The 24,445-nt window shown below is 35.5% G+C and overlaps 1 protein-coding gene across 2 annotated transcripts; it reads right to left on the bottom strand.

The window, feature by feature from the left end:
* Window positions 1-2,700: 2,700 nt before the first annotated feature.
* On the bottom strand, window positions 2,701-21,790 carry LOC120179523 (histidine kinase 4-like). Of its 2 annotated transcripts, XM_039185101.1 has the most exons (13): window positions 21,780-21,790; window positions 7,238-7,638; window positions 6,891-7,124; window positions 6,638-6,807; window positions 6,068-6,286; window positions 5,795-5,981; window positions 5,658-5,709; window positions 5,322-5,551; window positions 4,968-5,066; window positions 4,152-4,864; window positions 3,441-3,947; window positions 3,041-3,352; window positions 2,701-2,900 (listed from the first exon to the last, which is right to left on the bottom strand). In XM_039185101.1, exons 2-12 carry the CDS (start codon window positions 7,577-7,579, stop codon window positions 3,094-3,096), a joined length of 3,012 nt encoding a protein of 1,003 aa, XP_039041032.1. In that variant the 5' UTR covers window positions 7,580-7,638; window positions 21,780-21,790; the 3' UTR covers window positions 2,701-2,900; window positions 3,041-3,093. The 2 variants fall into 2 exon arrangements, with proteins under 2 accessions (XP_039041032.1, XP_039041033.1); XM_039185102.1 differs by lacking the exon at window positions 21,780-21,790 and having other exon boundaries at window positions 2,704-2,900; window positions 6,891-7,132; window positions 7,238-7,364.
* Between the last annotated feature and the right edge of the window lie 2,655 nt (window positions 21,791-24,445).

Raw genomic sequence — 24,445 nt, forward strand, 5'->3', positions numbered from 1 at the left:
GACTGTGGGGTGTGTGTGTGTGTATATATTGGAAACCCCAAATCTTCAACAAATTTTAAGTAAACAAAAGCAGCAACCAAGCTAATGGCAGCTCGTCTGGTTTTCCTTTCTCTGGTGTTTACCTCTCTGTTAGCTTTCCATGAATGTACGTATACGTCGATTACAATTTTGGATATACCCTGTCGATCTTCACATATTTGATCTTCCGTTTCGATTCGAACAGGTAGCAGAAGCGGCCCCATCGGCATCGATGGCGACGAGCTCGATCGGAACGTGACAACAGACAACAGAATAACATTATTGCCATGCAGTCATACCATATTTAACCCTCAAAGATGGTGCTGTATAACTCTAGAACCAAATCCTTGCTTCGGCTCACAACAAGATTGCCTGGCCGTTTGCCCTCCCATGCCGCCGGCAACTCCATGAATTGATCGCTTTTGATGTAGCTGAGATGTTGAAATGAACTTGTGTCACTTGTTTCCAGCAATCTTTCAATAAAGAAGTGGCCGGGATAAATTTTGTCATTCGATTGTGTTACATTCATCACAAGGCTTCACCCTTACTGATAAGCTAAATTAAAAAGATTAACTTTTAAATTCTATAAAATTAAGGGATTAAGTTTTTATTAACGTTAAAATGTGGAAATTTGAATTTTGACTTTTATTATTTGCGATATTAAATCTGGATTAATCAAATAATAAATCGGAAGCAAGTAATTATATCAAAAAAGTAAATTAACTCTCAGGTGCGGAGTCAGAATTAGATATAAACAGGGGCGAAATATAGAAGAGTAAGGGCCTGGATCAAGTATCCTGTTATCCCACATTTTATTTGCTCTCCATAATGTTCTTTTTGCTTTTCTATTTTACAACTGTAATATTTAATGAACAAGATTATATGTTCGTTTAATTAAATGAACGAACACGAATAAAAAAGTTCGTTCGTTTATTTACGTACATGAACGTTCGATAATCTGTTTGTTTATGTTCGTTCTTTTACATTTGTTTATGTTTTCCAAACCCGTTCGAAATATTTAATAAATTTTAACCTTAAATTTATTAATATTTTTAAACTCAAATAATTTTAAACCCAAATAAAAACTACTAAGATGAATTAATGAAAATATAAATCCTAAAATTATTTGAAAAGAAAAAAATTATTTTATAAATTTGATGTAAATAGGAGAGAATATTTGTCCAAAGACTTTCAATTAATTAATAATTAACCCTATACTTTTATGCACATAGTGCTCAAACTCAGTTAAAAGATAAAAATAAATCTTTTAATTATTGGGGCCGCTTGGTTTGTACAAAAATTATCTTTTATTATAAAGTAAAGGATTTATATTCCACATTATATTATGTCATGTTATAAAAAAAACTAAGAACCAATTGGTTTAATGAGATGAGGCACTAGATTCCTAAAACGAGGTCAATGATTCGAATCTTAACATTTGCATGTGGAGCAAATTGAGTTGGGAGTGTCGCCTCCATGATGGGTCTCTGCAACACTTGATCTCGATTAGTCAATCTATTGATCAAATACCGGTGATTAATTAAAAAAATAATAAAAATGAGAGAAGTTGATAAGCTCAAAGATTAATATAAAGAAAAGAAATGCAATGAGAGGATCCACTCCTCTAATTCTTAGCAGTGGAGGATCCTCTTTCATTAAATACAATTTCATATATATGTATGTATATATGTGTGTGCGTGTGTATATATATATATATTGAAAATCTTATGACGTTTCATGTCAACAATGGTAGAAACTAAGCCAATGCTTGTTCGTTTGGTTTTCCTTTTTCTGGTGTTTACCTCTCTTTTAGCTTATCATGAATGTATGTATACTTTCGATGGTAAACTAGACATTGCTTCTTTCTTTTTATCTACACATGTTTGAATTTTTATTTTCGTTTCAACAGGTAGCAGAGGCAGCAGCTTCGGATTCAATGGCGGTGAACTCGATCGGAACGCAACTACAGGCAGCAAAATAACAATATCTCCATGCAGACATACAGCTTTAACGTATGGTTGGTGCTGTATAACAGTACATCCAATACTTTGCTATAAAACAAGAAATGCCTGCCTAGCCAAGTGCCCCTCCATGACTTGATCACCATGCTTTTGATATAGCTCAGTTGTTCTAAATGGATATGTGTAACTTGTTCTTCCAATAATCATTAATAAGAAGTGGTCAAATAAATTTGGAGGTCTCCCACGGAAGCTGCTCTCAACCTGGTGTTGGGGACAGCCTACTATCCTACCTCCCCTTACCCCATTACATATGAGAATAAGAGTCGGCTAATTTTTTTTTTGTGTGGTTGATGATCGTAAAGGCTTTAACTTAGAGGAAAAGGTTTGCATTCTACAAAATATCAGTGTAACAATGTATACATAGACGATGAATCGTATAACGACAATAAGCTGTGATCGGAGCATAGCAGCAGTCAGTGTAATAACACTAGGGCCATGCAGTCCTAGACTGTGCATAGCATCGTCATGAAACGATGCCCCCGGTGTAGCTGAGCTTCTGTTATAATTCAAATAATCATGAACAGAACTAGACCAGAGAAAATTTTAGTGTTCGATTGTGTTTTCGAACATTGCTGCCTATAAAATCTGGGAATTTTGAAGGAAACTATGCATTGCAGAGAAAATGAGATTGATTACATACTGTTTTAACTTTTATACTTGTTAGCTGCCTCTTTCTGGTATTAGAAAACGAAATAACAGATTGATTACAACAAAATTTATAAAAATCGAGGCATATAGGCCGGTTCCGAGCTAAAGTTCCGACGTTTTCGAGAGAAAATGAGATTTACACCTATGATTCTAATGTGATCTATAAAAACAGTTGGGGATGGAGTTCCTGTGGTATTATACAAATACTGGGATTCTGATGAAGTTGAAATTGAAGTTAGAAATGAATGCCTTGAGGGTCAAGAATCCTCAGAAATCCAAGCAAACCATGCAGCTTTTAAACCTAAATGCACCAGCAGGATGGGGGAAATCGCTGGCAAAGTCCGACCAGCCTTATAATTCTCGGTTTTGTTTTTGTCTGCTTTTACGGTGATTGAGGGAGGTGTCACTACGAGTCCGAGATGGGTTTGGTTTCGAAGAACTTGGCTACAGCCTGATAGAGATTTTCCTCCTCAAAGGGCTTCGAGACATATCCATCCATCCCACATTTCAGGCACTCGTCAGAGGTGGCGTGAATTACATCGGCTGTCATGGCTAATATCGGCAAATGCCACTCATCCTTCCTGCCAGACCCTTTGTCTGTTCCTCCGTTCATCTGTTCGTTTGTCTGACTCTCCATCATTCGAATTCGACGAGTTGCCTCAAACCTGAAATTATACGACGAAATGGATAATCAGACTTTACTGCCATCAGGCAGCAGTTAATTGAACAATGTTAAAGAAATGGCATACATACCCGTCCATTTCGGGCATCTGAATGTCCATGAAGCAAGCATCAAAACTATGTGGAAGTCGAAGCAATTTTAGTGCAGCTTTTCCGCTTTCAGCACATTCTACGGCAGCTCCGAACTTCTTCAAAGCACCTGCAGCAACTCTCCGATTTACGATATTGTCATCAACTACTAATATTTTCTTTCCACAGAGAAGACTCCCGAGGACAGAAGATCCGTTCAGCATCCCTTTCCCCAGCTGCCTCTTCTTCCCCGTCCCGAGCACCTGCTGAAGACATGCAGCTATCATACTTGCCCTCAAAGGTTTCATGATCGTAGTATCTGCAAACCCTGCCGCCTTTGCTTTCTCAAGTTCAGCATTTGTAATATTCGTCGCAAGAAGAATCATCTTAGGCAACTTAAACATGTGTCCATTCTGTTTCCAGTCCAACCTTTGTAAGCTCGAACTGTCATCCTCGCCAGAAAGCCATGAATCCTTCTCGACAAGAACTATATCGGGTTGGATTTTACTTCTGCAATGATCAATGAATTTAATTCAACAAAGTTAACATTATAAGATAGAAAGTACAAATGGTCTTTTTCTTCTCAGTGATCGTCACCAAGGCATGAGAAAAGGTCCCGAAGAAACCGAGAATTGTGTTAAAAAGGCATAATCGTTGACAGGATCTTGTTGACGTTAAATTATCAAGCAAATAATGGCCATCAGGCACACTTACCCACATGAAGAACTGTTTTTCCCGCATGCAGAAGCTGCTATCTTGACATTATTTGCAACTTCCACCAGCATACCAAGCCTCTTCAAGTGGTATCGGGTTACCACAGCTCTAACTGGTTTCCCATCAACTACTATTGCTTTCAATCCTCTGAAACTGGAAGGAAGATCTTCGGCATTGGACTTTTTCGTATCACTAAGTGAAGCTTTTTTACACCTTCCAAAAGTTGTGATGAACAAGAATGTGCTTCCAACTTGTGGCCGGCTAATGAAGCTTATGTGACCACCCATTAACTCAACCAAACACTTTGTAATGCTCAAGCCGATACCAGTCCCACCGTAATTTCTAGAGGTTGAACTATCTGCCTGCATAAATGGTGTGAAAACCCTTTCCTGGGCGATTAAAGGGATCCCGATGCCGGTATCCTCCACAGATACCATCAAAGTGACACTCTGAGAAGCTTCATCGGCAACTGTCATTTTTCCCGAGGCATCATTTTGCAATGCTTCAGCATTAAATAAATGCTGGAAGGAATCCCAACTGTTCTGCTCATCAGCTGCTTCATAGCCACTCAACGTATTAAACTGACGACCACCTGATATCAATGCACCTTCGTCCGACCCTCCGTTCAAACAAGTTTCAGCTTTAGCATCATCTATAGGCTTTGGATTTTCAGCTACATGGACCTTAACAAATATGTGTCCCCGTTCTGTAAACTGTCAAAACGCTCGTTTTTAAGTCACTATTGAGTTACAAAAGTAATTTTACCAGACAATAATCAACTCCATAATGGAATCTACCTATTCGAGATACACTTACTTTAACAGAGTTCCCGACAAGATTCGTAATTATCTGTCTGAATCTCCCTGGATCCCCCATAACCATTTCTGGAACTTTATCAGAAACAAAGACTGCCAGCTTCAGTTCCCAAACAATACACCAGCATTTAAGTCATTGTAAAGTATGAGGAAAGCACCGTTTATCGACAATGCACCGAGACAGGGAAAGAAAAAGGGGACCGAATTAGTTCGAGAATGATAAAACATAAAGGGTTTTTTTTTCACTCTTTGGTCATAGGCATTCCCTATAAGCATATGTAGCATATAGGAAGTAACATACAGAAACATATTTGAAAGATGCATTGGCTTTTCGATTAATGTTATCTTGACTTACCTCAAGACCTTTGTTTCTAGACTTCTCAGAAAATAAAGACAGCACATCGTCAAGGATAGATCGAAGATTAAAGGGGACAGTTTCGAGCTCCAACTTCCCGGCTTCAATTTTTGCGCGGTCAAGCACCTCATTTATCAATGTAATCAGTGCCTTTCCACAGACTTGAGCAGTCTGAGCATAATCCCTTTGAGTTGAACTTAAATCCGTATCTAAAAGCAAAGCAAGCATCCCTGCAACCATTCAAATAAGTCATCGGAACCTTGCCGAGTAAATTTCATCGATGTCCTTGATTGCATAGTTCACATAGAAAATCTTAAGGAGCAATCCCAAACATACCAAGGATGCCATTCATAGGAGTCCTAATTTCATGAGAAACGGTTGCCAAAAACTGCAACAAGAACGTGTCATAATGAGTTTTAGCTTACAGGTCGATGGCCAATGATAAGTTGATAGATATATCTTGAAATGCATACCTGTGATTTGGCCACATCAGCAGCTTCCGCTCGAACCATCAGCTCTTGCATCTCATGGAAATCATCTTCAACTTTAACAATGTGTATTGCCGCACCATATAAGATGTAGCCAACCAATAAGCAGATCACAAAGAATAAGAAGGCAGTTGTCAGCGCAGTCCAGGATGTGGGTGCCTCTTGATGATATCTGTTAAAAATTACCAAATAGTAAGTACTTACGAAAGCACTTGCAGTCATTCCATCAACCTTGTGAATAGCCAGCGATACACTTACCTGCATATCATCTGATGCTTCCTGAATGGATCTCCAAAGTCAAGCTTGCTTTCATGAAACAAAGCTAAGTCACCATCTTGGTTTTGGTGACCATACATGATCAAGTGATCAGAGGAGTTAGTAATATCATATACATTCACTAGAATCGCCTGATTTCCAGCAAGTTGTCCGAGTAGGTTCTCCACAAGAGACTCCACGTCAAAGGCTCCACCGAGGAATCTGTGTTTGTTTATACATTAGAAAATTGAGCTGCACAAATTAAGTGCAGTAACCGAAGCAATGAAGTGCTTGAAACAGTATGTAATGGAGTAATAGAAGCAATGTCATGATTGTAATAGGAGAAATGGAGATGTCGATTTCTCCATCAGCAGAATTCACATGAAGAAAAGCCTCCGTTTTCATTTAGAATATGCATTATAGTACAACTGCAGTTGCTATATACAGCAAACTCTGATCTTCAACACTCTAAGACAATATTGTATCGAACACAATCGCAACAAGACCAAGCATAAAAAAGTTTCAAACAAAAACTTGTATTTCCAATTAGAAAGACAAGCTGGAGGGACTTACCCTGCAGTTGCTTCAATGCGCTCCTCCATGGTCGGCTTCGGTGGGAGCTTCGATTTGTACACCGGGAATGTCAACACAACACCGAGATGATGAGAACCGAGTAGCCTGAAGGGGCTAGTTAGGACAGCTTTTCCAGTAGCCCTAGCCCTTAAGATGTTTTCTCGATCCTCCTGCACATCGCAACTTGTATAATTCAGCTCGAATCCATCACTCCTAAAAATTATAAGCAGATTGTAGGTAGTAAATGGCATACCTCCCCCGACATCATGTCAAGCGATTCGATGTATGAAACGGTTTCTTGAGAGAAAATCACCGGAGCATATTCATCTCGAATAGGAGAAGGTTCCCTCTTCATCGTCTTTATCGTCCAGCCATGCTGCCTCTCGAATTTCTCCCTCTCTGAAAGTCTTACTCTTTCTGCATAGGCCACCCCACTAAGCAATGGCCTCTCAAAAGCAGTTCTGGCAGTGTATTCAGCAAAAGTCTCCTGAATTTCTTGCAATAGAAAAAGAAAACAGCCCAAAGTGTACAATCAGAACAACGAAAACATAAGATCAACCAGACAAAACACAACAAATTTGAGGAACAAGAAGCAGAAACCTGATCAATAGCAGAAGGGTCCTTGTAGTAATGAAAAGTGGAGACAAGAATGGCCAGGGCATGAACATGGTTAACACTAACACCGAATTGATCCTGCAACATCCTTGCCCTTTGATCACACATGCTACTCAAAACCTCCTTCCTCCTCACTTTGTTGTCATCATCCATGTTCTTGTAGATCCATGCGCTGAGAAAAGCCATCACCATTACCCAAAGCAACAGAAATTTGGGCAACCAAGCCCTGTTGGCTTGAATAAATGTGTACCCTCTTTTGGTCCCCATTTGTTCATTCACTCTCACAGTCACTGAGTGGCGGTAGCTCTGTTTCAACTTAAGACCCATCAGCAAATGAACAACAAAATCTCAACTTGTTTCTCCATGTCTTGTTATTCTTCTTCTTCCTTCCAAGTACAAACAATTTCTACAAATACCCTATTTTTTTCCCGCTATAGAACATGATGAGCTGAAACTCCATGTTTATATATCATCGTAGCATTGTTACAAGCCATCACAAAGAAATGGACCAAAGCAGCAAATTTTCACGTCACAGAAGAGAACTCAAGAAAGAGAAAAACTTTTGGATTCTCATAGACAAAGCATGGCTCTCAAAAGATGTAAAACAGCTCAAATTACGAAGATAACTCGCTATCTCCCTCTACAAAAAAAAAAGGGTTTTTTTGCCTTTCTTTACTTCTATTAGAACATTTAAATAATGGGGTTTTCACAGAGAACAAACACTAATCATGTTCCTCTCCCAAGCGTGAAACTTTTGTTTTAGTTTAAGGACTAGAAAGACAAAAGAACAGCACGTTCGCTGGTTTCTCCTTGCATATTAAAATCAAATTCTGCAGATTGACCAACCAACACTCAGAGCTCTCACAGCAAAGCACAACAAGGCAAAGACCAAAAATCATAAATTAAAAAAAAAAAATAACAACAACAACAAGAGGAAGATCTCTGGAGAGAGAAATGGGGTTATTTTATAGAGAAAAAATCCTTCTTTGATCTGTGCCCCCTTATTTTAATGTGTTCAACTTTCTTCCTTGCTTTTTAAAGTAAGTCTGAATCGAATTTTTTGGATTTTGGCAGATATGCTTCTGTCTCCCTCCACACAAAACCCACATAAACTGACCCTTTCTATCTCAAAACCCACCACTCTTCTCTCTGTTTTTACAATATCATCAATATCACAGTGATGACAGTTCAGCTCTCAATTTAGTTTTGATTTTCAAATGGTACTTAATGGTTAACAAAATTGCTTATATCAAACTTAAATGGAAGTATTTAATGGTAATATTTGTTTTAAAATATTTTAAATTATTTAATAATAAATACTTAAATATTTTTATAAACGTCGAAGGGTCTGAACTCGAAAATTTTAAAAATATTAATCACCTTTCTGACTATTAAAGTAGTTTGATTTGTATAGTTTATTAAGTAATTTTAAGGTTTAATTATAAAATATGTGTCTTAATTATATTGTTTTTCTTAAATATGTGTCCAAAAAATTTTTTTATTCATTTAAGTACTTAACGTTACCGCTTTAGGTAGTTTGACCGTAATAACTATTAAATTCTGTCGTTAAAAGAAACATGTTACGTTCTGGTAATTATAAAAATTATACTTAAAATAAAAATAAAAATTATATATTTAAAAAAAACTCAATTTTTGAAACACTTAAAAAAACTCAAAATTTTGAAAACTCAAATTTCAACCCCTAAACTCGCGTAGATCATCGTCTTTTATCGTCGATAAAACTCCACTTGATGATTGATAACCATGTGAAATCGCAACCAATCTACAGTCAATTGATGTGTGTAACCCCACAAATCCTACGTTGCAAATCACGACCTCATGCGAACCTGATGGCCATTCGACGACAAGGATCTTGGCGTATGACTAAGAAAATGACAAGAACGATGTCGACAGTGATGGTCGTGACCGAAAAAGATGACGTCGGCGAGTTATGAATTTAGAATTTTTAGGTATTCAGGGTTTCTTGAATACAAGAGAAATTAGAATGTTTTATAAATATAATAATTTTTTAATTTTTTATAAAAACAAACTTTTTTAAATTTATCAAAACATGACATGTGTCAGCTAACAGAAAAAATTTAATGACAATTACAGTCTAAAATGTATAATTTAAGTACTTAATTTATAATTAAGTCTAATTTTAAGGATAAAGAGAAGGGGAAGGGTCCAAAAATCACAGTCGCATATCTTAAAGATAAGGACATGGCGACAAGCCAAGGATCTCATTCCATTTTTTAATCACACCAAAAAGAGCTGGCAATTGCTCTCGAACTTTTATAATGTATATTTTGATTTTAAAAATACTAATTTATTTATTATTATGTTAGATTCAGGCTTCCTTGCCCATGCTCATGTAGAGCGTTAGAAAAAAAATTATTTCTCGTATAAGGTTCTTATCATATTATTTTTCGATATAAGATTATTGTTACAGTATTAAAGAAAGATATAGTTATTGTTACAATATTAAGGAAAGACGCGTGATAGTCCTGGAGTCTTCAATTGACGAGTCCATGCAATCCGGAAGTTTTTAGCTTTCTCGATGTTTAAAACGTATAGTAATTTTGGAGTCTTCAACTGAAAACTCCGTGTAATCTTAGAGTCTTCTAAGGGTGCGTTTAGTTCACGGAATGTAAGATTACCAGTGGGAATAAAAGATTACTAGGGAATATGATTACTGAGAATGTTGTATTTTGTGTTTGGTTGGTTTAGCAGAAATGTAAGATTATCGTGTTTGGTTAAAGGAATAAAAGATTATTATAATGTATATTTGATTAAATTGTCCTTATTATATATTTGTATAATATTACAAATTGTAAAATTTTATATATTTTCTTTAAAAAATTAAATTCATAATATTTATATAATTTTTTTACAAAATTAAAAATATAAAAAAAGTTTAATGAAAGGGTAAAAAAAATTAATCCATAAACTTCATATAAAATTTTAATTATAGATTTTTTTTGTAAATCTAAAATAATTTAAGAATAAATTTGTAATTTAAACTTCGTATAATTTTTATTATTCAAATATAGAAGAATGATATTTTTGAAAAAAAATAAAAATTTAAGGGCATTTTAGTCCAAAACGCCGGTAATGTTACAATACTTAAGGGAAATGAGGTAATGACATTCCAGACAATATACCCAAAAAAAATCTACTATTGGTAATAAAACATTACCGAGAATGAGATTCTCGGCCAACCAAACATGCCCATGAAAATCCCACAATCCTTGAACCAAACACCCCCTAAAGGTATTATAGCAATTACCCTAATATAGGAAATAATAACCGAGATGGACTATTTTGAGAAATTTCTGTTTTAAAGACATTATTTTAACCATTATCCCGTTAGATTCATTATTATTATTATTAAAATTTAATTTAAAAATGGTTATATATACATTTAAATTTGTAAAAAAAAATAAATTGAAAATTAAATTAAATTATTCGAAGTTTTATTAATAAAAAATATATTAGAAATTGGCACATGGATTTTTAAAATTTTATAATTCGAAAAATTGCTTTATTTTTTGTTAGCTCATAGCTGTACCCATAACCCATTTTCAAAGAATCAAACATATATATGCTAAGCTGGCTTTCATTTCACAAGATTTGATTTTTTATCATCATCATACTTGTGACCAAATTCTTTATTTAATCAATATTTATTGTGTTGATGCTTGTCACATAGTATGTTTTTTCCCTTTTGTTTAATATTAGGGTAAACTACGCATTTAATACATAAATTATTGGTTTTTGTCACTTTGAATTTTTTTAAAATCATACATAGCGTTTATTTTTCATTGCATTTTATTACTCCACTGTCAAAAATTTAAAGCATTTAGTACTTAATTTTTTCAGTTTTGATCCTTTTTAGTACCTAACTTTTAATCTTTTCAGAATTTAATGTTAAATTTTGAACGGGTACTAAAATGAAACAAAAACTAAAGTTTTTAACAGTGTGGTACTAAAATGAAACAAAAATTAAATTTTAGATATGATTTTAAAAAAATTAAAAATTTAAGTATTAATACGGATTAAAACTGATAGTTTATATACTAAACATGTAATTTATCCAAAAAAAAGTGAACATATTTGATTGGGTGATGTCCTATCCTCACATGGGGCAGGTGGTTGCTTCCTCCAACAGCATCCCTGGGGTGTCTGCCTGATTAGATTTGTATTGCCCTTGCCCTTGCCCTTGCCCTTGCCAAGGGCACTTCCCCTCTGCCCCTACCTACCTATGTATGTTATGCTCTCTGCAGTGGTCCATCTTTTCTCTCCTTGCTTTGCCTTCCACTGACCCATTTCATGTCCTGTCATGGCCAAACATTTCCCATAGTCCCTCCCACCTCTTTAATCATGTGAAGGAAATTGTGATTTCTGATTCTCTCTTTCTATTTGAACCCAATTAAAGACTCAAATATTCGTCTTTGGTCAATATCATTATCGACATGGTATCGTTTTATGTTTAATTATTGCATATGTTTGTAATTATGTCCATCCAAAATGAATATAAATAAATTTATTGGTTTTAAAATGTGTCATTGGGTTAAATTTAAAATTCCATTTGTTTATTTGGATTAATTTTAAAGTTTCATCGATACTAATTACACCAAATCGAAATTTACGTATCACATTCAGAGATAATTATGGGCCAGTTTAGATTATATTTTTGGTTCCACACCGTCGTTCAACTTGATTTATGTTTAGAAAACTTCTATCCGACTCAATTACCGATCCAATTTTTAAGGTAAAATCTCGTACTCAACATGACACACGCATATATATATATATATAATTATTATTGTGTAGGGATGGGTATGGGTCGGGTTTTTAGTCCACCCGACACGACCCGAGAACAAGGGAGCCTCCACTCAAGACCCGATCCGACCAAAACAAGAGTTCACCCGACCTGATATATAACTTAGAAACCCAACCCGACCCGAAATAATAAAAAAATAATATTTTTATTCAATAAAAACAGTGACTTAATTGAAAAAATTTATATATAGAGAGATATTATTGTGATTATTCCTAAATATATAATGTAAAATTATATATTTTTTCAGGTTGGGTCGTGTCGGGTATTTTTCATCTTAAACCCGAATCCGACCCGACCCGAACATCACACTTAAAAAATCCGACCCGACTCCAATTTTTTTTAAGAAAATCTGACCCGATCAGGTCTGGTCGGATTCGGGTCCATTCTCATCCCTAATTTAGAGATGATTATGGGTCAGTTTAGATTATATTTTTGGTTCCACACCGTCATTCAACTTGAATCATGTGCTAGGAAACCTCTATCCGACTCAAATACCGATCCAATTTTTAAGGTAAAAACTCATATTCAACGTGGCATACACACATACATATATATATATATATATATATTTATCATTGTATTTGATAAAAAAGAAACTAATTGAAATAAATATAGACATAGGAGTATTATAACCGTTATCCCTAAATATGTAAAGGTCAATTATAATATTACTCAGTGATTAGGTCAGGTCAAGTATTTTTAACTCTAAACTCGAATTCAACTCAATCTAATCTTTTTCTTTAAAAAAAACTCAACTCGAACAAAATTTGAATTTTCAACAAAAAGAAATTAATCCCATAGAATCAAATCAAAACATATTAAATTCGAATCAAATACACATCCCTAATCACACTACACATTTAGTAAAGAAAATTATGTATGGTTTTAAGATATATAACATTATCTTTCATGGTTATCTTACTCGTTTGCTTAATCCCTCTACTTTTATTCTCACTTACGAGTACCGAGTATTGTCTTAGCTACGCTTTTAACAAGAAGGGAAATAAACCCATCTTAAAGTGTTGGAATCATGGATTCAAATTGATGTTGCGGTCACGTCGTCTTCATCGTGATTACATACATAACGGGTGCTATTACAATAATTGTGAGTATCACATTCATACACAGGGCCATGGCTGACCCGACGTAAAGGCCCCCAAAAAAGTAGATATATAGTGGCGTTTTTTCAATAAACGTCACTATAGATTGACCTATTGCGGCGTTTTTCAAAAAAACGTCACTATTATTACGGTTTTATTAATAAAACGCCATTATAGATGGATCTTTCGCGGCGTTTGTCAAAAAACGCTACTATTGTTGTCCCGAAATCGAATATTTCTAAAAAATAGGGGGCCCTTTATAAGAATTTATACAGGACCCTCGAAAACCTAATCACGGCCCTGGTCATACAACAACGATCGCAGAAGATATCGCTCTCATTATATAACGGTACTATCGTGGTCGAAAATCGCTATTTAAATCTCTGGTTAGAATTGCGTGAAAAATCATGCGATCAACGTGTCTTAAAAGTATGTTTTCGAATGCCGTGAGTATATTGTCCGAACACGACTTCCTTCATTGTTTCAAGTCTAAACAATCTTAATCAAATCTCGAGTGTAATCTCAAGTATCCTAACGTGTATCTAACATATCTAATTTGTTTGGCGTAATGGTCAACTTTCCCCTACACGTAAGCCAAAAACGTATTTACGTCGGGAAAAAAAAACATGTCTTCACTTACCTATGAAAAGGAACCATGTCTATGTCATGTAGGATGTTCCATTTCCAATTCCTAATGAACACCACGACTTTCAGTCTCATACACTTGCATATACACATCATTACTTTTTAGACCTTCAAATTTTCATGGAAGGGAGATTTGATCAGCATGTCTATTCCCCACTATCCTGTATTATTTCTGGTTAAAAGTGAAGATTTTGCAATTTAAAAGTGATTACATTAAAGGAGACAAATAAATACAGGGATAAGGATTTAAATTTGTTGATTCATTTAATCATGTTAAATTTTGAATTTTAATATGAATTATAATTATTCCTTTTAATTTCGATCATGAGCGGCACTAGAGCCAAGTAGAGATGGTCATTAGTCTAGTCGGGTCGGATTATGGGTCGGATTTTGGAACCATCCCAACTCGATCATAGTATATTGCCCTTTCGAGTATGATAATAATAAAATCCAAGTTATAAAATATATATTTTCAGCCGTGCATAAAATGATTTAGTGTATATTTAATCTTTCAATTACAAACATCCTTTTTCAAGTTGAAAACTTAATCATGGACGGTGATACATGTAATTGATTGCATTCAACCATTACCACTTACCAAGATTCCCTATACCACTAATAATTGTGTTTGTATATGATTAAGGAAATATATTATTAGTTTTGTTATTATTTTTTAATAAAATCGATAAAATTTTATCGAAAATATTATTATTTTTATCAGTTTTGTTATATTGGGTGTTTTATAGGTTTTGTTAATATATCCGGTAAAACGCTATCGGTTTTGTTGATATATCCGGAAAAGTGCTACCTGTTTTATTATTTTTTACCGATTTTGTTATTATTTGACACTTTACCGGAAATATTAAAAAAATAATATTTTATGTAGAAATAATAATATTTTAAGTAATTTTTACCGATTTTTTTAAAAAATAATAACTAAACCGATAACACCTTTCATTTACCGTATATTAAGGTTGTCGTACTGTAGAACTTTCCTCATCATTGTATACACTTTTCTTTAAAAAAAAACTTTTTTTAAGTGTTATAAAATAGGCCAAACCAAGGTAAAATCTTATCGATAAGAGTTTTCTTATGCTACTATTTTTTCTCTCTTGATTTTAGGATTTTATCCTGATTAATCTGGATTAACTTGCGTCACACATTTAATCTTGGTTATTGATAAGTCTTCCGGCGAAGATTTTATATATATACAAATACTTAAACTCGAGACCTGCTATACCAAGTTGATTATCATTTAAACCAACCTTATTCATACATTATTTTTTAAAAAAGAATAACATAAAAGTTAACGGACATGTACAAACATGTGGGGTTAGGGTTTTGTACGTAACTTGTAAGAACAAAAACATGTGGTTGTAGCTAGGGCATGCAATGCCCAAAGTGCTGAAGCAGACATAACGCTGGGACAACCCTGAAATATCATGTAAACCAGATACAAAGTTGCTAGAAACAATCATGACATGGATGAAATCATGCATTCTTTGTACTTTAGCACAACAACTTGTGTAAGCTTTTTTTTTCTCCTTTTAATGAAATAGAGGAGGACAGGACATGGAAGATATATGTTCCATTTGGACAATATCTTGTCATCCATCTACCTAATTGAAGTAGAAGTCTCAAATAGGACCCAAGCAAAGCAACTGGATCCATGGACCATTTAATGGGCTATTTGTAGAATCCCCATTATTAAATATCCTATGTCCTCTCTCTCTTCTTATATTTCTTTTTAGTTTTTCTTATAAATAAAGTATGGTCCACTTGCCACTTGTTTTGCATTATGATTCTTGTCCCCCACTGCTGAATAGAAACATCAAGCAAGCTTATCTTGTAGATTTGGTTATCTGAATCAGATTAATCATGTACATGTAACATACATAACATGTATATTCCCTTCCACAAACAAAGGATAATGTTTTTAATTATGCAAAAGTGATGTTCATAAAAGTTGAAGGACGAAGCAGCAAAAAGGCCAAAATGTATGGGCTAGATTGGTTCATATCCATGCAAATTCCATAAGTGAGCATGGCAATGAATCTGACAAATGCTGTGGAGTGATAATGGAAGGAAGAATCTGACCACAAACAACTTTCTAAACTAAGAAAAATTTAGCTGAGAATAGGTTATATTTTAAGGTAAAATATCACTTTAGTACTTAAATTATCAGTTTTGATATATTTTAGTAATTGAATTTTTAGTTTTTTTCAAAATCATACCTAACGTTTAGTTTTTAGAGAAAATAACCTCAGTGACCAAAAATGCCTTATAATATACGAACTTAACAAACTTTTTTTGGATTTGCCAAAATGACCAACTAAATCGCAATGCGATCGATAATTCGCAACGCGATCTCCGGTATCGCAAATCAGTTTCCAGATTCGCATTGCGATTTACGTAATCGCATTGCGATTTCCCAAATCCGCGTTGCGATTTTCCTAATTCGCAATGCGAATACGTAAATCGCAACGCGAATTTGGAAAATCGCAATGCGATTACGTAAATCGCAATGCGAATACGTAAATCGCAATGCGAATACGTAAATCGCAATGCGAATACGTAAATCGCAATGCGAATACGTAAATCGCAATGCGAATCTGACTATCGCAATACGATTTACATAGCGTCATTCGTATCCAACGCGTATTTTTTTTCAAATTCCAAACATGAATATATTAATATATCGGAACACTGAACCGTCCACAATATATCCCGTAATCGTAACTCATAACCTAAAACCCTAAATCACAACTCAGTCTCATCTCCATCTCTCACTCTCTAAGGCGACATCCGTCCCCATCTACGACGAAATCAGTCCTCATCGCCGACGATATCAGTCTCCATCTCCGGCGAAATCATTCACGGTCAGAAATGGAAAATCAACCAAATCAACCACCGAGGGTTAGTTTTTTTAATTATTTTTATTTTGAAATTTTTGCATTATTATTAGGTTTTTCATATTGAAATTGATGATAAGTTTACTGGTGTTTTCAATAATAGATTAACCATTTCACTTAGATTGCTTATTATATTCATTCGATTGCTGCCAATACTGCTAAACTGTTTAGTCTTTAACCCTGTGAAGTTAGTATTTGTCTTTGTTTTGTCTTTTGGTTGAAGTAATGCAATCCATTCAAGTTTCTTTCAATTTTAGTATTTGAAATCGAGAATGACTATCGCAATGCGATTCTGTCGTTGTGATTCTTGCGTTGCGATAGTCAAATTCGCGTTGCGATAGTCATTTTCGTGTTGCGATTTTCATTTTCGTGTTGCGATTTAAAGTTTCAGAAACTATTCTTCTTCTGCAAATTGAAACTTGAATGAATTGCATTACTTCAACCAAAAAACAAATACTAAATTCACAGTGTTGCAAATTTAAGTTTGAAGAATAAACTACTACTCTTTATGTTTATTGTTCATATCTTCACAGTGTAGTTTTTGGTATATCTAAATTGGTATGTTTATTGTTTTTGCAGAACTTTTATTCGGCTTAATTGACCTTAAGAAATAAAGTAAGCCTGGCCAAAACAATTGCGTCGAAGCTTTCACCTGCACAAAGAAAAATATTTGAGGATATTTGCTTCGGGCCATGGCTGAAAGTACAACATCCGGGTGGAGATGCTATGTTGACCCATATGTTTCTTCAAACCATGACTAGCGATCTACCAGAGACTATACAACGTCATGATGAAGAGATATGGTTTGATTTTCTACCGGCGAATACGTGTTTTGGGTGGGAGGAGTTTTGCTTAATCACCGGTCTACGCTTCGGACACGATGATGTAGATCGGTACACTAGACATATTACCCGCCTATCATGGTTTTCCTGGGTTTTTCCTGAGCTGTCAACGGAGAAGTCGAATTTACACGTGGAAGACTTGACGAGATTATTGAATAAGAAAGATGGTTTTACTCGGATGGATGACGTCGATGTTGTCCTAGTATGCATCCTAATACTTTTGCAAGCCGGCTTTTTAGGCAGAGAAGCCTGACAACCTATTCCTAATGATCTAATTAAATTGGTAGAGGACCTAAATGCATGGAACATGTTTCCGTGGGGTTCGTATCTATGGAGAGCTACATGGAATAAGTTATCGTCTGCCTTTAATGATCGGAAAAGTTTACGTGGCGATGATTCCAAATACACTTTGTCAGGCTTTATTTGGGCCTTTAAGGTAATAATTTTTATATAATGTTTCCAAAATTATAATTAATTCTTTAACAATTACTAATGTTTGTTATTATATTGTTTGTAGATTTGGATATTTGAGGCCTTTCCCGCCATACAGACATATGCATTAAAAACTTCTAATGATATTCCTAGGGCTATTTCCTGGAAGAGGAAACGGTCCTTACAACAATGGGAAGATTTACTACCATATACTACAATAAATAATGTAAGTTAACACAAATACTACCATATGTTTATAAACAAGTTATTACTAGTACACGTTTAACTTTGTTTGAGCTTTTATATTGTTAGGAGGCCAACACTCCATTACAGAGGCTGACACCCACGGAAGCTGAGCTTGCCACTGATTGGTGGCAAGCTAGTAAGCTTTTTTTTATGGCACGGATGATGAGCAACCACCACTTCGAGAGCCATCACCTCACCTAGAGCCATCACCTGATCGACCCGAATATACACCTCCACAACGAGAGTCATCACCTATTCTATCACATCATCGAGCCTCTTCTCCACCATCACCTCATGATAGGCGACCGGCAAAGATGCCACGGCGTTTATCTCCCTGTTCTCCACCTCCACGGGATGAGTTAGGGGAGTTATATAATGAGGTCAATGTCTTGCGTGAGGAGGTCGGTACTTTAAGCGATGACAATGGTGCATGGTGTGTTGAGGTGTCTACTTTACGTGGTGAGGTAGCAGCTCTACGTGAGATTGTAGCATCGTTGCAGAACGAGGTTCATACTCTACGCAATGAGGTAAGTTTAATATTTTTCATAATTAACTTGATGATAAATTTACTCGTAATTTCATTTAGATTGCTTAGTAAATTCATTCGGTTGCTGCCAATACTGTTTAAATGTTTATTCTTTAACCTTGTGAAGTTAGTATTTATTTTTTGTTGTCTTTTGGTTGAAGTAATGCAATCCATTCAAGTTTCAATTTACAGAAGAAGAATAGTTTACTATCGCAATGCGAAAATGACTATCGCAACGCGAAAATGACTATCGCAACGTGAAAATGACTATCGCAACGAGAGAATCGCAATGCGAAATGAAAATCGAAACAACAAAATCGCAATGCGAAAATGACTATCGCAATGCGAAAATGACTATCGCAATGCGAATTTGACTATCGCATTGCGGTAGTCATTTTCGCGTTGCGATTTGGTTATTGCGATTTTCATTTCGCATTGTGATTCTCTCGTTGCGATAGTCATTTTCGCGTTGCTATAGTCATTTTCGCGTTGCGATTTTAAGTTTCAGATTCTATTCTTCTTCTGCAAATTGAAACTTGAATGAATTGCATTACTTCAACCAAAAGACAAATACTAACTTCACAGTGTTGAAAATTTAAGTTTCAAGAATAAACTACTACTCTTTATGTTGTCATTGAACCTGCACTAAACCTATATGTTGTCCTTTTAAATGTTTATATAAGTGCTTACTTCTGGAATGTTATCTGATGCATTTTGTGAACAATGATATAATAATGACTTGGGTGAATACCGTACAAGTTTGAAATATATTTGTCTTTGTTTTCACTGTTTAATATCATGTCTGTTTATTTACTGATTTATGTATTAATTTATTTTTAGCGGCCCGCTAAGGTGGATGCTCTATGTCGGGTTTTTCTTGCAAGACGGAGTTCACGTATCAGACGGCGTGCACGTGCCATTACGTCTCCGTTCACCCCAATAGTGCGATGAATCCGTAAGAAAAAGCCCGACTCACCTGTCATCGTTCAAGAGGCCTCCCCTATCGTTCAAGAGGCCCCTATCATCCCTCAAGAGTCCCCTCCCACCGTTCAAGAGGCCACTGTCATCGTTGAAGAGGTCCCTCCCAACATTCTAGAGCCCGATTCACACGGCGTAATATATCGAATTATTGAGAAGCCCCCTCACGTGCTGGACATGATGGATGAATGTTGGCTTTCGTATAAGTTACCGGCCAGTACCATTCCGGCAGATGAAGTGGAGAGAAAACAACTACCGGAAACAATTCTGGATAATACCCTTTGGGCTAAGACCGCAGTTGATTTTTATCTACATGAGCGGAGCCAAGGGTGTTACGCTGACACATACAAACTCAACGATGATATGCATTTGTTGATTGAACGGTCTTGGTGGGGTGTATTATTAGGGGTTGAAGACAACGACTACTTCGATGGGGGGTAAGTCTTATATTTCTTATTATATTTCAGTTTGATTAATTTTTTTAAAAATTTATGTAATTCACTAATATCTGTCTTTTTTTGTAAAACAACATATTGATGCATGGGTGACACGTCTTCTAATTGTAAGGAAATTGAAGAAAAATATAAAAAAAACGTGATATACAATTATGCCGATGTCTTTTCACGTAGTTCACTTGAAGAATCAACGACAAGAATCATATGTGTTGGCTAATGGACAAGCTAAACTTTATCCTGCATGGTGGGAGGTCGATAAGGTTAGTACATTTGTTTAAATATTTTAAAGGTGTTCATAAATAAGTGCGCAATTTGAATTATTACATTTCAATGCAGGTGTTTATCCCTATTTTGGATCGTACTCATTGGTTTCTCGTTGAGCTTCAGCTCCCATCCCTAAAGACAATAGTATATGACAGCATGATAAATTACATATCATTGTCTGATTTGAGAGATATTATTAAGGGATGGAGCTCTCATTTGGCTAAATTCTTGGATGCAATTAATTATTGGACTAAGTCTGGAAACAAGAAGCCAAAGAAGTTCAATGTTACAGTTATCAGAGACGAGACCGCGCCACAACAAACGAAGAAAGCCAGAGGGGATTGTGGTCCTCTCGTATGCATGTGCTTGGAGCGTTTGAAGACAGGAAGTACATATTTTCTACCTCCCACCGATAGAGATAGAGCTGCAGTAGGCTTATGGTTTCGGCATTTTATGGCTAGAGCGATATATGCGAGACGCTGCCTACCTGCATCCGCGTTATGAAAGTGTCTATAAACAATTTGTAAGTCAAATGCAAGTGTTGTTAAACATATATACTCTTTTTGGTTTGAAAATGTTTGGTTAAGTAGCTAGAATTCAATAATTTGCTGTTTGTAGGTTTTAGATATGTAGAAAGTGTTGTTGATTCAATGTTTGGTTTCTGCAGGTTAATCCTGAAGTGAGCTGCGTGAAATGGATGTATGGGTGCAAAATTTGATTCAATAATTGATGAGGAAATAATTCATTATTATTTTTTTGATTGTTTAATTGATTTGTAAATGTTGATTTGTTTAATTGATGTGTACATAATTATTATTTGTGCTTGTTTAATTGATTGAAATGTAATAGTTGATTTGTTGATTTTAATCTGCATTATGTTGAATGCAAAACAGACTATCGCAACGCGGAAACGACTATCGCAACGAGAGAATCGCAATGCGAAATGAAAATCGCAACGAGTGAATCGTAATACGAAAATGAAAATCGCAACGCGAATCACTCGTTGCGATTTTCATTTCGCATTGCGATTCTCTCGTTGCGATAGTCATTTCCGCGTTGCGATAGTCAATTCCGCGTTGCGATAGTCATTTCCGTGTTGCGATAGTCATATTCGCGTTGCGATTTCCGCGTTGCGATAGTCAAATGAATGTCTAATAAGTGATAACAACTGAACATATCATAGCAATGTTCAAACTCAAGTTACTAATACATGCCTAACTGAAAATGTTAAAAGTTCACACATAATATACACATAATACAACGTTTGCATTTAAAAATCACCTTAGTTAACAGTCCCAAAAGGTAAAGCCGGCTGTGATTGGGATTTTGATGAGGATCCATATTTTGGTAGAGGAAAAGATGATTGTGATGGCACTGGTGATCCACATGTCAACCTTGTATGACCAATTTCCTTGCACCGACTACATGTCGATCTCTTCTTCTCTTCACCCTTAGATGGTATACGATCGTGACTTTTTGGTCGGCTAGGTAGCCTTCTGTCCATGGCTGGTGGCAAAACTGTTTGTAAGTCATCTGGTATATCCCACTCAGAATGATGTGGAATAGGATAGACAATATCACCATAAGTCTGTCGATATACTTCTGTAGTGTAGTAATCCATGGCGTATGCGCTTGAATCATCTTGGTTTAGATGAAGAGAAACTTTTATAACATGGCCACATGGATAACCAGATGTTTGCCATTTCATACAACTACACGTCTTTGCATTTAGATCGACAAGCACATTTAAGTTATTATCCAGTACTTCAAACAAAGTGTTTGAACATGGTTCAACTCTCCATGACGTTGACTTCACAACACGTTTCGTTATCTTTTTTTCAGTCCATGGTGTAACACGATGTTTCAATGTTCCTGTAAATTTAAATAAATAATACTTAGTAAAATATATGATAAGTTACGAATTTAAAGAAATAATATATGCATGGTTTCTTTTCTTGTAGTACCACTGTTGAATAGAGGCTCGAAAAAACTCCATTAATATAGTAATGGGTAATTTCCGGGAATGACGACTTAGAGCGTTGATTGATTCTGCACTATTAGACGTCATGAAACCATATCTTGCTCCAAGTTGATGTACTTTTGACCATCTTTCAAACCCGACATCTTCTAGTGTTTGAGCACACTGAGGCAAAACACGTCTTAAACAGTTTATATGCTTATTAAAATCCACTTCCCGATAAGCTTTTACAGCATTCCAGTATGTCCATTTGTGATTTTTTATACCAGCAGACCTTGATTTTAGATTTCTATACAAATGAACACCACAAAGTCCATGAAAAGCATCTGGGAAACACCTTCTAACAGCATTGTCAATTGAGTTTGCCCTATCGGATATGATTGTCAGATTGCTAATAGGACCTATGCAATCCCTAAGATGCCCCATAAACCATGTCCATGAATCAGAGGTTTCAGATTTGCCAACCCCGTAAGCTATTGGCAGTATCCCATTGTTAGCATTCATGGCTACTGCTAATAAGTTTACTCCAAGGTATCGACCTTTTAAATGTGCTCCGTCAACTATAAAAACTGGGCGCATGCAATTAATAAACGAACGAATCTACAAAATCATATACACAAGAAATATAATCATTTAAATGTGAAATGCATGTAACTAACAAAAATGAGTCAACAAAATTATATTGATTTACTAACCGCAGCACCAATGGCGATAAACAGTAACTCAAAGCGTCCATCTCTATCTGTTTTGATATGAGTTACCGACCCAGGATTTTTCAGCTTTAAATTGTGACAATAAGCCGACAGTTGGGCAAACGATGCTTCTGGCGACCCCCTCAACAATTCTAAGGCATAACATTTGGCTCTCCAAGCTTGAGAATATGAGATACTAATCTTGAACCGAGCATTCATGTCAGTCATAATTTCATGTCCCCAATATACCCTGCCATTCAAAAACATTAACTCAACCAGAAAACCACCAAACACCTTTTTGTTTGCCTGTCTATGATGAGGAAAAACTTGGGTTCTTGAATATGTATGTTTATCAATAAAAGTCCTAACTTGAAACATTTCGCAATCTTTTATCCTCTTTGCAATCATACGCCACGTACAGTTTTTGTCAATCATACACCTTGTTTCGAAACGATCTTTGCTTGATTTGTTAACTTTTAGTTGATAGCCATCTTCCACACATTTCGTATACAAAGCTATCTTCAAGTATTCCTTTGTATCAAAACAATCATCTTTCTTGATACGAATAATTTTTGTGTAACAATCAACTGCTATCTTTACCAACTCTTCTTCCGGTATCTGAAGTAATTCTGGCATATTTCAGTTATACTCCCGTGGCATTTTCTTCGGGGACTTTTCTTTGGGGATTTCTTCTTCTTTTTCTTCTTCAGTGTTATATGAATTACAGAATGGATGTTCAACATGTTCATTTACAGTCGTAATTTCCTCCTCATTATCATCAACAACATCTTCCTCGGCAACGGCTGTTTCATCATAAAAATTCGGGTATTGACCAATACCAAAATCATTACACGCAGGGTCTGTTTCTTCTTCTGAAAAATCATCAAAATCTAAGTATTGACCAAGATCAAAGTTCGGGTATTGACTAAGATTAAATTTTGAATACTGACTAGTACTCACAATTTTTTCTGTTGGCTCATCATCGTCTAACTGGTCAATACGAAAACCAGAATTTGGTGCTGAAAGTTGATTGGGATTTGGATTACGGAAAGGTTGTGGGTTTTGAGATTGTGTTTGGTATTGGAAATGTGGTGAAAAAATATTTGCTTGGTGATGAAATTGTGGTGGAACCATTAAATTTTGAGCACCATAAACTGGGGTTGAAAAACTTAGTTGATTACTACCCGCTACTGACCCAACTTCACTACTTCTAGGTTCAACAACATACAATGTAACATCATCACTTGAAACACTAATGTAAGCAATGAATCGTTCAA

Source organism: Hibiscus syriacus, unplaced genomic scaffold (assembly GCF_006381635.1).
Source record: "Hibiscus syriacus cultivar Baekdansim isolate YM2019G1 unplaced genomic scaffold, ASM638163v2 tig00112428_pilon, whole genome shotgun sequence".
NCBI lineage: Eukaryota > Viridiplantae > Streptophyta > Magnoliopsida > Malvales > Malvaceae > Hibiscus > Hibiscus syriacus.

Coding starts and splice junctions, on each gene's coding strand:
- LOC120179523 (XM_039185101.1), bottom strand. CDS start 7,579: ATGGGTCTTAAGTTGAAACAGAGCTACCGCCACTCAGTGACTGTGAGA. Junction 7,125..7,237: donor ACCCTTCTGCTATTGATCAG/GTTTCTGCTTCT, acceptor CAAGAAATTCAG/GAGACTTTTGCTGAATACAC. Junction 3,353..3,440: donor CAGATGCCCGAAATGGACGG/GTATGTATGCCA, acceptor GTATAATTTCAG/GTTTGAGGCAACTCGTCGAA.